The sequence below is a fragment of the Pristis pectinata genome, chromosome 10, assembly GCF_009764475.1.
Source record: "Pristis pectinata isolate sPriPec2 chromosome 10, sPriPec2.1.pri, whole genome shotgun sequence".
Classification (NCBI taxonomy): Eukaryota; Metazoa; Chordata; class Chondrichthyes; order Rhinopristiformes; family Pristidae; genus Pristis; species Pristis pectinata.
In genome coordinates this window covers 47,908,367-47,923,778 of record NC_067414.1, presented here as the reverse complement: position 1 = coordinate 47,923,778, position 15,412 = coordinate 47,908,367, and the positions used below count along the sequence as shown (strand labels likewise).

The following is a 15,412-nucleotide window of genomic DNA, read 5'->3' as shown; positions in this document are numbered from 1 at the left end:
CCTTGGGAGCTTTGACATTGATCATCCTGTGGCAACACTCCTATTGAAGCTGATGTCTTGGGGCCTGGTTGATGGTGACAATAGAATGGATTAACTGTAATCAGCACAACAGTCATCAGTGTCTGTCAAGGCACAGGTAATACAGATATCTTTGTAGTCCCTTCCTCAGATATGGTGTAATTCAGTAGATGCCAGTGCTTGGACAAGGGGGACACAAGAGGTAATTGGTTTACTATTGTCACATGTACTGAGATACGGTGAAACACATTAGTTTTCGTGCCATCCAGACAGATCATTCCATACACAAGTACCTCAAGGTAGTACAAGGAAAAACAGAATGCAGAATAGTGTTACAGTTGCAGGGAAGGTGCACTGCAGCTAGACAAATAAAGTGCAAGAGCTGTGACAAGATAGATTGAGACATCAGAAGTTCACCTTTGGCATATAAGAGATCCATTCTAGAGTTTGATGAGTTCAAGAGACTGCAGAAGCTGGAATCTGCAATACACAAAGGTGCTGGAGAACTCCGCGGATCAGGCAGCATCTATGGAGGGAAATGGATAATTGATGTTTTGGGTCAAGACCCTTCATCTGGACTGGAAAGAAAGAGACAGCCAGTATAAAAAGGTGGACCGAAGGGGTGGAGCAAGAGCTGGCAGGTGATAGGCAGATCAAGTGAGGGGGCTAATAGATGTATGAGGGAGGGAGGAGAGTAGGAATGATGTCAGAAGATAGATGATAGCTGGAAGCGACAAAGGGCTGAAGGTGGTGGAATCTGATAGGAGAGAACTGGAGGATAAAATAAAGGGAGGGAGGTGGAGAGGGGAACCAGTGGGAGGAATGTGTGGGTGATGGGCAGATGGGGACGGTGGGGGAGGGGAAAGAAACAGGGTGATGGGGGCTAGTTGGATCAGGAGGGGAGAGAAAAGAAAAAAGGGGGAGAAAGGGACAGAGAGGAGGGGTTACCGGAAGATTGAGAATTCGATGCTTATGCCATCAGATTGGAGACTGCCCAGGTGGAATACAAGGTGCTGTTCCTCTAACTTGTATTTAGCCTCAACCTTGCAGTGAAGGAGGCCGTGGACAGACATGTCAGTGTGGGAATGGGAAGTGGAATTAAATTGGCTGACCGCCAGGAGATCCCGGCAGGCATGGCAGAGGGAGTAAAGGTGCTCAACGAAACGCGCACCGCCCCCCCCCCCCCCCCAAATCTGCATCCGGTCTCACCAATGTGGAGGAGGCTGCACCCGGGTGCACTGGATGCAATAAATAACACCGAGGGATTCACTGCTTCACTTGAAAGGGCTGTTTAGGGCCCTGGATGGTGGTGAGGAAGGAAGTGAGGGGCAGGTGTAACACGTTGTGCGGTTACAGGGATGAGTGCCTGGGGAGGGAGGGAAGGAGGTGGATCGGTGGGGAGGGATGAACAGACAAGGGAGTCATGGAGAGAGTGATTCCTGCAGAAAGTGGAGAGGGGAGGGAAAGGGAAGATGTGCCTGGTGATGGAATCTCATTGGCGATGGTGGATGTTGTGCAGAATGATATGTTGGATGTGTCGGCTGGTGGGGTGGTAGGTGAGGGCGAGGGAACTCTTATCCCTTTTATGCCTGGGGGTGGGGGGAAATGGGGTGAAGGCAGAAATGCAGGAGATAGAGGAAATGCGGGTGAGGGCTCCATCAATAGCAGTGGGGTGGAAACACCATTATCTAAAAAAAGACAACTTGGATGTCCTGAAGGCCCGGAGTTCCTCCAGCAGTTTGTCTTTTTACTTGGACAAAGGGTGCTGCCACAACAATTTGTGCTCATCTCCCTGATGAAACAGGGTGTTTATTATAGCCAGACATGCTGCAGGTACTTTGTCCAGAGAAGGACCCTGTTTTAGTTAGCATTTCCAACTTCTTCCTTGCTGATCATTCCTTGTCAGGAGGTTGTGTCCCTTCCCAATCTAGCATTGAATCATTGTTTGAGATACCTAGTATCCTTCTGAAGTCAAAGTAGAAACCCTTCCTGGCTTTGACTGAAGCTTCCAGGATTGGATGCATGCACTGATGATTGCAGCATAGTGGTTCTGTATTGCAGTGAGCTGAAGGCATTCACTAATTCCACAAGATGAATCACTCAGACCCCAGACCAGCTCACTCCTGATGTCTATTCCCTGGGATTACCCAGTCATTGAGCTCCAAGCCATTGTCAATGCTTTCATCAAAGCATACAAGAGGATGAACCTTACACTCAACATCGACAAGACAAAAAGGTGTTCTAACAATCTTCTCCTGCTTTACCATACCATACTCCTGCAATAAAAGTTCACGACAAGACCCTGAAAAAAACATGGAACAATTCCCAATATCTCGGGAGCCACTTCTCAGTGAAGGCAGATATCAATGATGAAATTCACCACTGCCTCTAATGTATAGCACAGCCTTTGACTGATTGAGGAAAAGAGTATAAAGATCAAGACCTCAGACCTAATACCTCATGGTCTATTGGGCACATGTTACTAAGATCTGGACTAAATATCTTATGGGATGGAAAAATTAGCACCAGTGCTGTTTCAGCAAATTCCGTCGAGTTCACCGTTAGAACAAATGAATAAATGTCAGTGTCCTCTTTCAGGCCAACATCCACAGTACTAAGGTATAGCTGCACTCAGTTGACTCTGGTGGGCAGGCCAGGTTATTCACTTTCCCACCACCAGATGAGCAAAATGGGCACTCTTTCCCAAACCTTGTAATGTGAAGAGATTACCAGGCAGAAAGAAAAAAGGATGTGCTCAAAGCCTTCTTAAAGAAATGCAACATCCCCACTGATTCCTGGAAATCTGTGGTCCAGGTCCACTTAAAATGGAGAAGGAGAATTTGGGATAGTGTAGAGAATCTCAAAGCCATGACTAGGGGGCACACAGAGGCGCTGTGTAAGTAGCTGAAAGAGCAGACCACCTCACACACTTATCTGCATGCCTGTCCCAGCAGCTACCATCTACACCATCTGTGGAAGAACCCACAAAACCAGAGTGGAAGTAAATCATCCTCAATCCCAAGGGATTCCCTCAGAAGAAAGACACAAATTGTGTTTACAGGGAACATAATCCATGCACCATGTAAATGTCTATATATAGCACTGACAAAATACTCAACAGAAAGCAACTATAGATTTTTGTTACTGATATCAATAATAGAATTGCACTGCAACATCACACATTCTGTTGATCTGCAAGCAACTAGTTTGTCATTATAACTACAGAATGTACATGTTTTCCAGAAACTTAATTCCCATTCTGATTTCAAATAATTTCAAATTTCATCATCTCCATTCCACTCAATCTGTGGTGAGTTTTGCCAAAACATTGTTGATCCCACATATTAACTGTTTCTCCCTTCATAGATGCTACCTGATCTATGCACTTTGGTTCTCATTTCACTTTTTGAAATGTCATAAAATTCAATATTTATAATATTCATTAATTAACAGTTATTTAAACATCAGAAACACTTGGTGTTTTTTTTATCATTCAGTCACTGGATTTGAGTGATGCTGGCAAATTAAGCTTATATCATCCATTCCTCATTGCCTTTGAACTGAGGGAGATTTGAACTCACAACTTCAAATCATTAGTCCATGCCTTGAGATTATTTGACCAGTTGTAGAACCACTATGCTATGTACTCCAATAATTTAATAATAAGGAAGAAATTAGAATAAAAAGATCTCATTATTAATGAACAAGAAATGTAACAACTTTGTTTACAACTTGGTTTGATGCAGTAGTGTAAACATTTTACCACAAAAACATTGCAAAGGTTGGCAAAATGAAGAAATATCTCGTGCTCAAACACATCTGCATTACATAACAAGAGTTTCACACAGCTACTTGTATGATCTGCCATAATTATACAGACGGACTTCCCTGCAGAATACATTTGATACATTTTAACCACTGAGTGAGTGCCACTCATCTATCCAGTGTGTTCTTGTTACAAGAAACTGTGCAAGTGAAGAGGTTTTAAGGCAGAAGTAAGTGGCCCCCTGTGGCTCAAAATGAATACTGCTTCTACTGTTTTTAAATTTGGAGGACACCATTGCAATAACTTTTGACAGGGAAACAAGGCCCAGTTAGATGCATCAATTTGGTTCAGTGAGCAAATGACAGCTTAAAATAAAATTGTACTGCTGGTAGTCTACTTAGATCCAGATTTACGATGACTGGTATTTCGATATAACTGTAAGTGCTTTTAACAATTCAGGTCCCCTTTGGCAAAGAAATCTCATCTTGGCACCTAATCAGCAATATCAATTGTCACAGTTGTCTCAGATGTCAGGAAGTCATCTTCTATTTTAACGGGCAGATACAAGCAAATTAATTTAAAGCACCATTAAAACTTTCTGGTCTCATGCACATCAGTTTCCAGGGAGATAATAGATGATGTAATTAATGTAGGAAGGGAGAAACAGAATGAGCTTACAAGTTATTGCATCATTTTATCCTCCTCTTTCTTAGGCAGTCCACCAGGGTCAAGGATACGTGCTTCCACTCCAGTTTTGTGGGTTCTGAGGTGGCTGAAGAATTCTATGTATAATCCACAGACTCTTCCACAAGTGGGGCGGGTGATGCCTACTAGGGTGAATGGGTGGGCTCCTTTGGGATGTCGTGCACTCCTTCCATTGTTTGCAATGTGTTCCTGTCAGAGTGACTTCAGCATTCAGTGCTCTCCTGGATGCTCCATCTTTATTTTGAGCGGTCTTGCAGTCTAGGAATTCCCATGAGTTGATGAGAATATTACTTTTTTTTAAATGAGACGCAGATCGTGTTTGATGCACTTCCTCAATCCTCTTGGAAATCTCCTGCCATGGTGGAGCTCCCAGCGCAGGTTTCAGGAGTTTGGTTTCAGGCATGCATATGATGTGGACTCCCCTCTACAGTTGATTGAACATGACCAGAGCCTCCACGCTGGAGACATTTTATTCTTTGGAGGTGGTATATAATGAATGGCTCGTGCGCAACTTAACCACATCGATCGTTCAGTTCCAACACAGAGCACCAACACAATGCTACTGTCAGAGTTGACAGCAAACCAAAACTGAAGAACAATCATTCAATGGAAGTGAACGTGTAAGCTGGTGTGTAGATTCACCATATACACTGTGGATGTTAAGGTGCCCAAGTCAAAACTAAAATAACGTGGGAATCACAGTTGAGCGGCCAAGCAACGAACATCATTGCCAGTGTTTATCTATCAGTCTACGTCCTGACTATTACACAACACTGTCATCCAAAATGTGACCTGCGGAAAGACCTAAACCATCCACGTTATTGATAACAGTAAAAATCGTGACGTCTGTACAAAAAAAAGCAGCTAAGAAAAAAAATCCATTACGCCTCCATGAACACTTCATCCACTATATCTCACTTTAGATCTAAATGCTTGGTAAACTTTACCGTTCTTTTGTTAAATACCTGTTTTAACTGAGTTTATGCTTTATTACAAAGAGCAGCAAAACGCACTAAACACGCGTACCAAAGGCTTGTAACAAAGATGTTACATTCATTTGCATTTAAATCATGTAAAAATTACATTACAAAAGTTTTCAGTTTATTTCATCCACTTTGCTGGAACGAGTTATAAAAAATTATGCTGTAAGAATGCAAAAGCCCCGAATTTCCTTCAAATATACAAAAGGCATCAATGTATATTTATTTTTTTTAGAAAAAGTTTCTGGTTCCACTTACTAGTTGTAGGCTGGAGATGACTATGAGAGTGCACCTGCCGCTGCAGCAGCCCATGGCTCGAAGAGGGAGGGGGTTGTTGCCCGGTCCGGAACACCCTTTCCCTCAGGCTCTGCCGGTGCCTCGGTCTGTCCCTCTGCGCCTTCCCCGCCGCTCTGATTGCCGGGCTCCGCCACACCTGGCGGCCGTGCGCGCGCGGACTGAGCGAGCGAGCGAGCGCCAGGCTGGGCAGCGCCCGCCGTCCGCCGCGCTACGGCACGCAGCAGCTCCTGCTCACCATCGCTGGGCTAAGCCAGCGAGCCAGCCAGCCAATCTGCACCACTGCCACGGGAGTCGTCAAGAAGGCAGGCGAAGAGGAAAAGGGGGGGGGGGGGGGGGGGGGTGGTAAGGCGTGGGTGGGGAGGTGGTAGTTGGGATGTGCAAAAACTCTTTCTGTTGTTGTGTAAGCATCCACGCTGGTTTCTGAGCCGTTTTTTTACTCCATCATTTACTTGTGAGAGGACTGTCAGCGGCGCGCCGTCTTTTTATCTTTGATGCTAACCGCTGGCAATGGTTGTGGGGTGAATTATTTCCCAGCTCGCAGCTTTGCTGACGCCGCGACTCGGAGCTGGCGGGAGAGGTGGGGAGGGGGGGGGGCGGGGTGGGGAGTTGGGGGACGGCTGATGCGAGATGATTGAACGAACCCGGATCAGAGTCTGGCTGCTGCAAGCTTCTCGCTCTGTTGGAGCCGTTTGGTGCGAGCGCCGAAATGGAGCCGTGTGCTGCCACCTCGCTCCTGCCGAGGTGGCAGGCAGGCGCGAATCTGCTGGCGGTGCTGGATTAATCGCTCTGACAGCTTGTCTGATGTCCTCCAGTTATTTTCATTTTTGCTCTCACCCGACTAGGAAAAGCAATAGAGATAACACAGGCAGGGGCACCATGCAGCAACTGCAGATATGCCATCTGACGCTACAAATTAGCAAAAGGCACACAGTGTCAGCCCCTTGTTGGAAATCAGAGTCTTGCTATTGTAGCTGCAATAGGACGCCTTTGAAATGGAATGTGTAGCATCGAGCAGTTTTTATTGTTCCATCTCCTTCAGTTTCCAGGAGTGTTTTAAGAAGCAAACTGAGTGAGTTCCCTGCGATTGCGATATCTTTACTCTTGAAAATATTTTACACTAATGCCAACCCCATTCCACAATTAGATTCGGCAACTTCCACTGAGAGAATTTTAACCAAGAACACTTTCATGTATTGTGTATGCTTTAGATAGTAATCTATGGTCATTACCACATTTTAATAACCATGTATCCAGTAACATCTTTATGTATCGTTTTCATTGTTAATGATGGAGAGGTCTGTTGTGTCATGAGCAATTAAGTCAATGACACGACCGAACTCCTGTAACATTTCGGAAGCCCCATTTGAAAACTTATATTACTTTTTTTTCATCTATAAACTGTCATCAAATCATGCTTTTTAAAGCATGGCGTTTAATGATGAATATTGTTCTGCCGAAGTTATTCCACAATCTTCCAGTTTGAAAAGACAAAAGACAATGTTTGAAGTGATAATGTAGCGTGGACTTCTCTGCAGTAAAACTGTCGAACTTACCGAGCTTCAGGACATTATAGCAATGTAAGAAGCGTGGGAATGGCAATCTTAAATTCCTTTTTCCGTACGCATCTATACGTTTATTTCCACCGCAGCGCGTTTACTATATCTTATTAAATACTAGTACATTACTCAATACATGTTCAGCTTTTTCATCACTGCTTCACATTTGTTATAAATATTTGATAGTTTGTAGCATTTGTTACAAACTATGTCTAATCCTTACTTTCGCACTCAAATGCTAAATGTCCGGTTCCTTAAGAATAGCTAAGTACTTTCCAAAAAATGTGCAGAAAAAAACATTAAAGTAAACTTCAAAGAATGTCCACGTAAAATAACTAATTGGTAATTGCTTATGACTCTTTGATCAAAGATGCCCGCCTGAAAATAATGTCAAAGCGTTACACTGTTATTGTCCTGGAGTCTACTTCCTTCAGATATCAGGCACTTTCTAATCCATTCACGGTTTGTTTCGTAGTCTTAATGCAATATAGTAATTTGCAATTAATATCCGTTAGTTAAAATACTTTCCACGCCCTTTAGTTTACTTGCGTCTATACAATGAGTATTGTAGATATCGATTGGTCCAGATTGAAATTATTTGTCAGTCGAGGCCGCAGGCTACTTCTAATGATCAAAGCGACCTCTTCCGGCCATTTCAACGCCGGCAATGTTGGGAAACGCCATTGACGTGTCGACAATCTACTTGCAGTTATTCCCCCCCCCCCCCCCCCCCCCCCCCAAAGTATACGGCATTCATACTATATACAGTAAATACAATTGGTTCCGGTCTTTCTCTAGATTCGGGGTACCATCAGTTCAATGCACTCACTTGCAATGTGTCAATGCCACTCATTTTTCCTCTTGAATGCATTTTTAAAGCCTTTAGGAGACTGTTACACAGGACCCAGTCCCTCAGTGTCCAGAGGCGGCAGGACCAGAGACTGTGGCCCAGGAGTCTACTTACAGTTGCTCAGCTGCTTGAACAATTTGTTATAACTGCATTTAAAATCAAACAATACATCACAGCTAATATAATAAAGAACAGCCTTTTTAAAGTATGGGGTAGCACTAGGGCCAGGCACAGGTTCAGTTTGAACTCCAGTTAAATTAATAATGGAAAAATATGGATAAATTCACCCTGTAGATCTAGAAATAGGATACTGTTTGTTCAACCATGCAAAATTTTGACAATCGGATTCTCAGTTTCCTGGAAGACTGTGTATTCTTTGGTGAATAAAATGTCACTGGTGGTAAGAATAATTATGGCTAAATCTACACAAGATCATAAACCTACAGTGAGTACTTGATAATTAGCTGTCACTAAAATAACAATCTAGCATTTGTATTACCATACTGAGACAGATTTAAAGGTTATATTCTAGTAAATAAAAAGAAATCCCATCAACTTTTTGTATCTGAGGTCTTTTAGAGAGGGCATTTAATAAAAAGAATGTATTTTTGTCTTGAAAGGATTGAGATGGGAAACATTAGATGTATTTTAATACAAGCTACAGTATTATGACAGTACATTAGTTAGATTGCTTTATATAAAATACTTTGAAAGATATTTTTTCTCACCGCACCTTGAAGAGGGATGTGTGTTGAATAAGATAATCACATGGAAATTATACCCCAATAGGAAACTGACATTTAATATGTTCCTCCACCTGCAGTTTTAAAGATATTTATAACTAATTTATTTTAAATAGATTAACATCTCCATTAAAATAGCATGAAAATATCTTATATAAATACATTGTGTTCTGGTGATGAAATTTTCAGACTGATTTCTTAGGTCACTGTAAAGTAAGCTTATCAGGCACTTACCATGCTGACATTTATAACAACTGTCTGGATTTTGGTTTTGTCAGCTTAAAATAAGGTTCATGCATGGACTGATATGGAATTGCCTATGGGACACATGGTTGTAACTACAATATTTACAATAAATGCAGGAAATCTCAAATGCTGAGCAGTCTGGCCACAATCAGCAGGTCAAGCAGCACCTGTTGAGAAAGAAGCAGTTAACATTGACAGACTGAACAAGTCTGAATCATTAGCTCTGTTTCTCAATCAAACAAGTTGTTGCTTATTGTGAACTTGTGCATAATGTGTGATCTAAGTGAATTTTTAGTGACAAAAATGCTCGTGAAAAGGTGGTGTAGATTTGTGTCCAATTAAATATTACATTTGCATACATTTTAATATTGCATTACATTTCTGAGCATAACAATGTCTTCCTATGTCAACCAGCATCTTAAAGTGTTTTGATTGCTTTAGCTGACCAGACTTTTCTGACCAGTGGTGTTTGGTCAGATGGAGGACTTCATAATGTGAAATTTATATTCCACATGTCATATTGTAATTCAACTCAACACATTGATGACCAAAATTTGGGCAAGGTAATGACAAATGGAATGTCCATCACCCAACAACATAGTTTTATATGAAGAGTGCTAAACTGGCAATTAAATCTATATGGATTAGTCTGGCTTATTTATATGTCAGGAACTCAGCAAGTCGAGCAGCATCTATAGGAGGAAAGAAATTGTCAACATTTCAAGTTAACCTGCACCAGGACCGGTCCTGATGCAGGGTTTCGACCCCAAACGTCACAAATTTCTTTCCTCCCACAGATGCTGCTTAACCCATTGAGTTCCTCCAGAGAATGTTTGTTGCTCCAGATTCCAGCATTTGCAGTCTCTCATGTCTCTATTTATATGTCAGGTTTGTTTTCTCTTGCTAAGCATCTTGTGCTCAGTATCTTTACCTTTAAGTAAATAAGTGTGTTTATCTGTTGATTTTGTCTGTTTGTGATTCATGTATATTGCCGCTATTATTCTTAACACAGAGTTATTAAATACTGGCTCATTTTTAATATAAGTGGCCACAGTGAGGCATAGTTACAGAAGTAACACAACTTAAAACCTTTTGTGGAAGGAATTTGGCTAATGCTAGAATCAGTTGTTAAACAGGTGCATAATTGAAACATGCACTAATTATATCAAGGAGAAAGATTTACAAAATTTGAGCATGGGCCACGTATTAAAATTGATGAGCACCCATTGGTTTTTGTACTGTTTGTTGCCAGTTTCTGATGTGGACCAGCAGGAAATTGGATGTTAATTGTGGCATTCAAATTTAGTTTAGACTTTTTAAAGAATGGGATGATCCACTTTGCTTAGGTTTATAGATTGACCTAGATTTGGCAGTATGCATGAGTGGTGTTTGCCATCAATACTCCGTGAAACTGACAGGATTTCAAGCATGTGTAGCTTTACGTGGAAATCTTAAAGTTGTATTCAGTGCACTTTCACAGGTTAAGATAACTTAATTCTGCGTTACTCTGGCAAAACCACTAAATTGAACAATAATCAAAAACTAAAAATTGATGGATGCAGGAAATCTGAAATAAAAACACAAAATGCTGGAATTACTCAGCTAGCCAGGCACTGTTTGTGGAGAGAGAAACAGCATTAACATGTCATGCTGATGACCTTTCATTGGAAACCTTGAGGTTGATGACCTTTCTGATGAAATGTTAACTCTGTTTCTCTTTCCACAGTAGCTGCCTAAACTAATGACTATATCCAGCATTTTCCATTTCAATTTATTTATAACTTCAAAATAAGCTTTTTACAAATCCAGGCCTGTTGTAAAACAACCAGAAAATTGCATTTTTAGCCACATGATGTCTAAGTGAGCTTTTAATGACGCAGTAAACCATGTGCTTATCAAATTATATGGACCCAAAAAATTAGTTTTCTGCATATATTGTAATTACCTTCCATGAGTATTTTAAAATAAGGGATTTTAAAATAAAAGCAATGGCTTTTCTTCTTGCCCCTGCACCATAATCCATGCAAGATCAACTCTTTCATCATCTGCATGTTGTCCTAGTCAGACGAGATCCACACTTTATAACAGTGTTACCCAATCATAACAACTGATTTGCTGTCAGACAATTTGACAATGAATTCAGGCATCAAGTTTTTCCCTAACTAACATTAGGAGAGCTGAAATCATCACTTTAAGGACTTGCATTTTTTCCTGGGAGTTCAATCTCTTGCCCACCCCTGATTATCAGTATAAGATGATCCATTCTCTTCAATCTGTGAAATATTGTTTGACCTTCAGATAAGTCTGAAAATCCACATTCCATTCATGTTGAAGGTAATTTGCTTCCATCTCTTTACTTCCATCGAACTGCACCTGCACCTCTCATCCATGCTTTTATCACCTCAAACCTTGACTTTTCTGACAACTTCTTGGCTGGTTTTCCATCATTTACCTTTCATAATCCCTTATGTTGAAACCTCATTCTCCTGTGGCATGTTCCACATATATATGAAAGCAGGAAGAATATAAAACAGAAAACAGAAGCAGAAAATATGAAACAGGTAGAAAGCAGAGGGTTGTGGTGGAGGGAGTGCATTCAAATTGGGGGGCTGTGACTAGCGGTGTCCCACAGGGACCTCTGCTTTTCGTGATTTTTATTAATGACTTGAATGAGGGGGTAGAAGGGTGGGTTAGCAAGTTTGCAGACAACACAAATGTCAGTGGTGGTATGGATAGTGTAGAGGATTGTTGAAGATTGCAGAGGGACATTGATAGGATGCAGAGCTGGGCTGAGAAGTAGCAGATGGCGTTCAATCTGGAGAAGTGTGAGGTGGTACACTTTGGAAGGACAAACTCCAAAGCAGAGTACAAAGTTAATGGCAGGATTCTGGGTAGTGTGGAGGAGCAGAGGGATCTGGGGGTCCATATCCACAGATCCCTGAAAGTTGCCTCACAGGTGGATAGGGTAGTTAAGAAAGCTTGTGGGGTGTTAGCTTTCATTAGTTGAGGGATCGAGTTTAAGAGCCGCGAGGTAATGATGCAGGTCTATAAAACTCTGGTTAGACCACACTTAGAGTACTGTGTCCAGTTCTGGTCACCGCATTATAGGAAAGATGTGGAAGCGTTGGAAAGGGTGCAGAGGAGATTTACCAGGATGCTGCCTGGTTTAGACAGTATGCATTATGAGGAGAGACTAAGGGAGCTAGGGCTTTACTCCTTGGAGAGAAGGAGGATGAGCGGAGACATGATAGAGGTGTACAAAATATTAAGAGGAATAGATAGAGTGGACAGCCAGCGCCTCTTTCCCAGGGCACCAATGCTCAATACAAGAGGGCATGGCTTTAAAGTAATGGGTGGGAAGTTCAAGGGAGATATCAGAGGAAGTTTTTTTACCCAGAGAGTGGTTGGGGCATGGAATGCGCTGCCTGGGGCGGTAGTAGAGGAAGGTACATTGGTCAAATTCAAGCGATTACTAGATAAGCATATGGAGGAATTTACAATAGAGGGATATGTGGGAGGAAGGAGTTAGATAGTCTTAGGTGAAGTTTAAAGGTGGGCAGAATATTGTGGGCCGAAGGGCCTGTATTGTGCTGTACTGTTCTATGTTCTATATTAGTCCTTTTCTTCTTGACCTACAATGTCCCTCTGGCCTTAAAAGATCTTGGTCCACCTTCAGATCTAATCATTGCTTCACCATCTGTTATCTATCACATCCTGGACCATTCATTACTCCACTCCTGGTTGTGAGAGTATTTGTTCTTTCTTTCACCTTACGATAAATGAACTAGACCTCAGATATCTAGACTTAAGCCACTAAACACTTGCTTAAAAGCAGCTGATTTTCACCAGCTTTAAAAACGTTTGTGACATTCATAATTTTGACTAGACTTTCACCCACATCCTAACTCGTAGACCATTATTCAGAATCTGATCTTTTCTTTCTTTATACAATATCTTTCCTAAATGGTGCACCATGTGGTTTCTGTCTTTGTTAAAAGCAATGTATGATCACATTGTTGCTTTTGTGGTTACCTATTTGAAATGCTGGATGGTTTCTTATGAATATAGTTCACAGCATGTGCTTAAAAAATCAATATTGCAAGACCAAATAAGCTGAAAGCGTATATGTAGTATTACACTGAATTCAGTGATGACTGTGAACAGAGTTATGTTATGTTAAATTGAACAGTTAATGTAAAATTATTTTAGTACTTATTTGTCGATGGCAATCATTTGATATCTATTAGGATTAAGCCTATAAAATGACTGTCAGTTATACATCAAGTTGTAGCTATTTAATTTTTTCCTGGGAATTTTGGATCAAAACTGTCACTTTTATATTCACTGTGACAAACTGGAAGCAAGATACCAGGTGTAAAATCTTAGCATTTCAGATACTCAGTGATAAATCTAATGTTCAGTAATAAGCAAAAGAACAATCTGCTGGAGGAATTCAGTGGGTTAAGCAACATCTGTGGGGGGCTGGGTGTGGGGGGCTGGGTGTGGGGGGGAAGAAATTGTTGACATTTTGGGTCGAGACCATACATCAGGAATGTTCAATAATACTGGCCCAGATCATCAAAAGACTGAACTGGGTGAAAACTGAGTGTCACTTTATTTTGCATTCTGTATTGTTTTACCTTGTACTACCTCAAAGGACTGTGTAATGAATTGATCAGTATGGACAGTGTGCAAGACAAGTTTTTCACTGTACCTTGGTACAAGTGACAAAAATAAACCTATTCCAATTCCAATTTAAGGACTCTCAAGCGAAGATTAAAGTCCCAACCTTCCATTCAGCTGATCACTTCTGTTAGACAACTGCCCTCTATAACTAGAATCTGGCAAACTTCCACCGATCTTCCAGAATTTGGCATGGGAAACTAGCCAGCCTTAAATTGTGCTCAAGTAACCTGGCACAATTCTAAATGTTGATTTCAATTGAAATAAACAGCGGTAAATAGAAAAGTAAGAAATGTATTATTTAATTGAATTAAATCTATTTGCTTCCTAAAGTTTTGTGTAATTTTTAAGTAAATTATTTTTTTAATAATGGATTCTAAAAGTTTTTGAGAATTTTTGAATATTGTCGAACATCAGGGCCATTTACAGCCAATCAATCACCTAAATGGTTGGGAAGCCTGGAGACATGTCTAAACCAACACTTGGGGAATATCTGGAGTGGGGTTTACCGCTTACAATTGGAAAGGCTGTGCAATGCACTGAGGTATACTGAGGAACTGATATATAGTCTTGAATGGGATGTGCTCAACATGCATCTCAAGGCTGTCTCACAAAGTATTACAAATTCACTTCCTATATCTTGGGAGCCACGTCTTAACGAAAGCTGATATCAGTGATAAAATTCACCACCGCCTTCAGTGTGCCAGCACAACCTTTGATCAATGAAGGAAAAAGGTATTGGAAGATCAAAATGTAAGATCTTGCACAAAACTCATGCTCCACTGTTCCAGTGATCCTTGCTCTCCTATTAGCTGTATCTAAATACTTGATATATGATAGTAAGGGTTGCTTTAGTGTAAAACAGTACAATATATATGTAGTGTGCTTGTACTGTACTTTAACAACTTTGTGTAGCATGTGGTATGATCTTTGGTAGCTTATTGTCAGTCAATGTAATTAGTTGAATGCTATTTGCCTTCAAACATATACAACGAGATGGACTATGATCTCACGATCTACCTTGTTGTGACCTTGTACCTTATTGCACTGCACATTCTCTGTAACTGTGACACTTTACTCTGTACTGTTATTGTTTTTACCTGTACTACATCAATGGACTCTGTACTAACCCAATGTAACTGCACTGTGTAATGAATTGACCTGTACGATCGGTATGCAAGACAAGTTTTTCACTGTACCTCAGTACAAGTGACAATAATAAACCAATACCAATATCAATAAAGGATGTTTGGTTAGAAGCTCCACCTGCTTATGAGCTGTACTAAACAGCAATATAGTAGAGGCTCTGGGCACGACATCAGTTGATCAATGTACCTCAGGACCAGTGAACCAATGTCAGTTTCTTCTCCCAGAAGACTATCCCCATTAATGAAGCCCCAGTTACACTTAGTCAGCTACATAAGGCAGGCCACATCATTCACATGCCCAACACCAGACACCCGAAGCAGACACTGTATTCCAAGCTTTGTCATGGGAAGGTATTACCAACCAGACAAAGGAAAAGATTCAAGGATGTGCTCAAAGCATCCTTGAAGAAATGCAACATC

At 41.2% G+C, this 15,412-nt stretch overlaps 1 protein-coding gene across 3 annotated transcripts in view; it reads right to left on the bottom strand.

Moving 5' to 3' along the window:
* The window catches only part of nkain2 (sodium/potassium transporting ATPase interacting 2), a 375,717-nt gene extending 368,894 nt beyond the window's left edge, over positions 1 to 6,823 (bottom strand). The window contains exon 1 of one of the 3 annotated variants that reach the window (XM_052025318.1): positions 5,728 to 6,823. In XM_052025318.1, coding sequence (XP_051881278.1) covers positions 5,728 to 5,781 — 54 coding nt within the window. In that variant the 5' untranslated portion in view covers positions 5,782 to 6,823. The remainder of the gene's footprint in view (positions 1 to 5,727) is intronic. The other 2 variants (XM_052025317.1, XM_052025319.1) reach the window with 2 other exon arrangements.
* Positions 6,824 to 15,412: the final 8,589 nt, after the last annotated feature.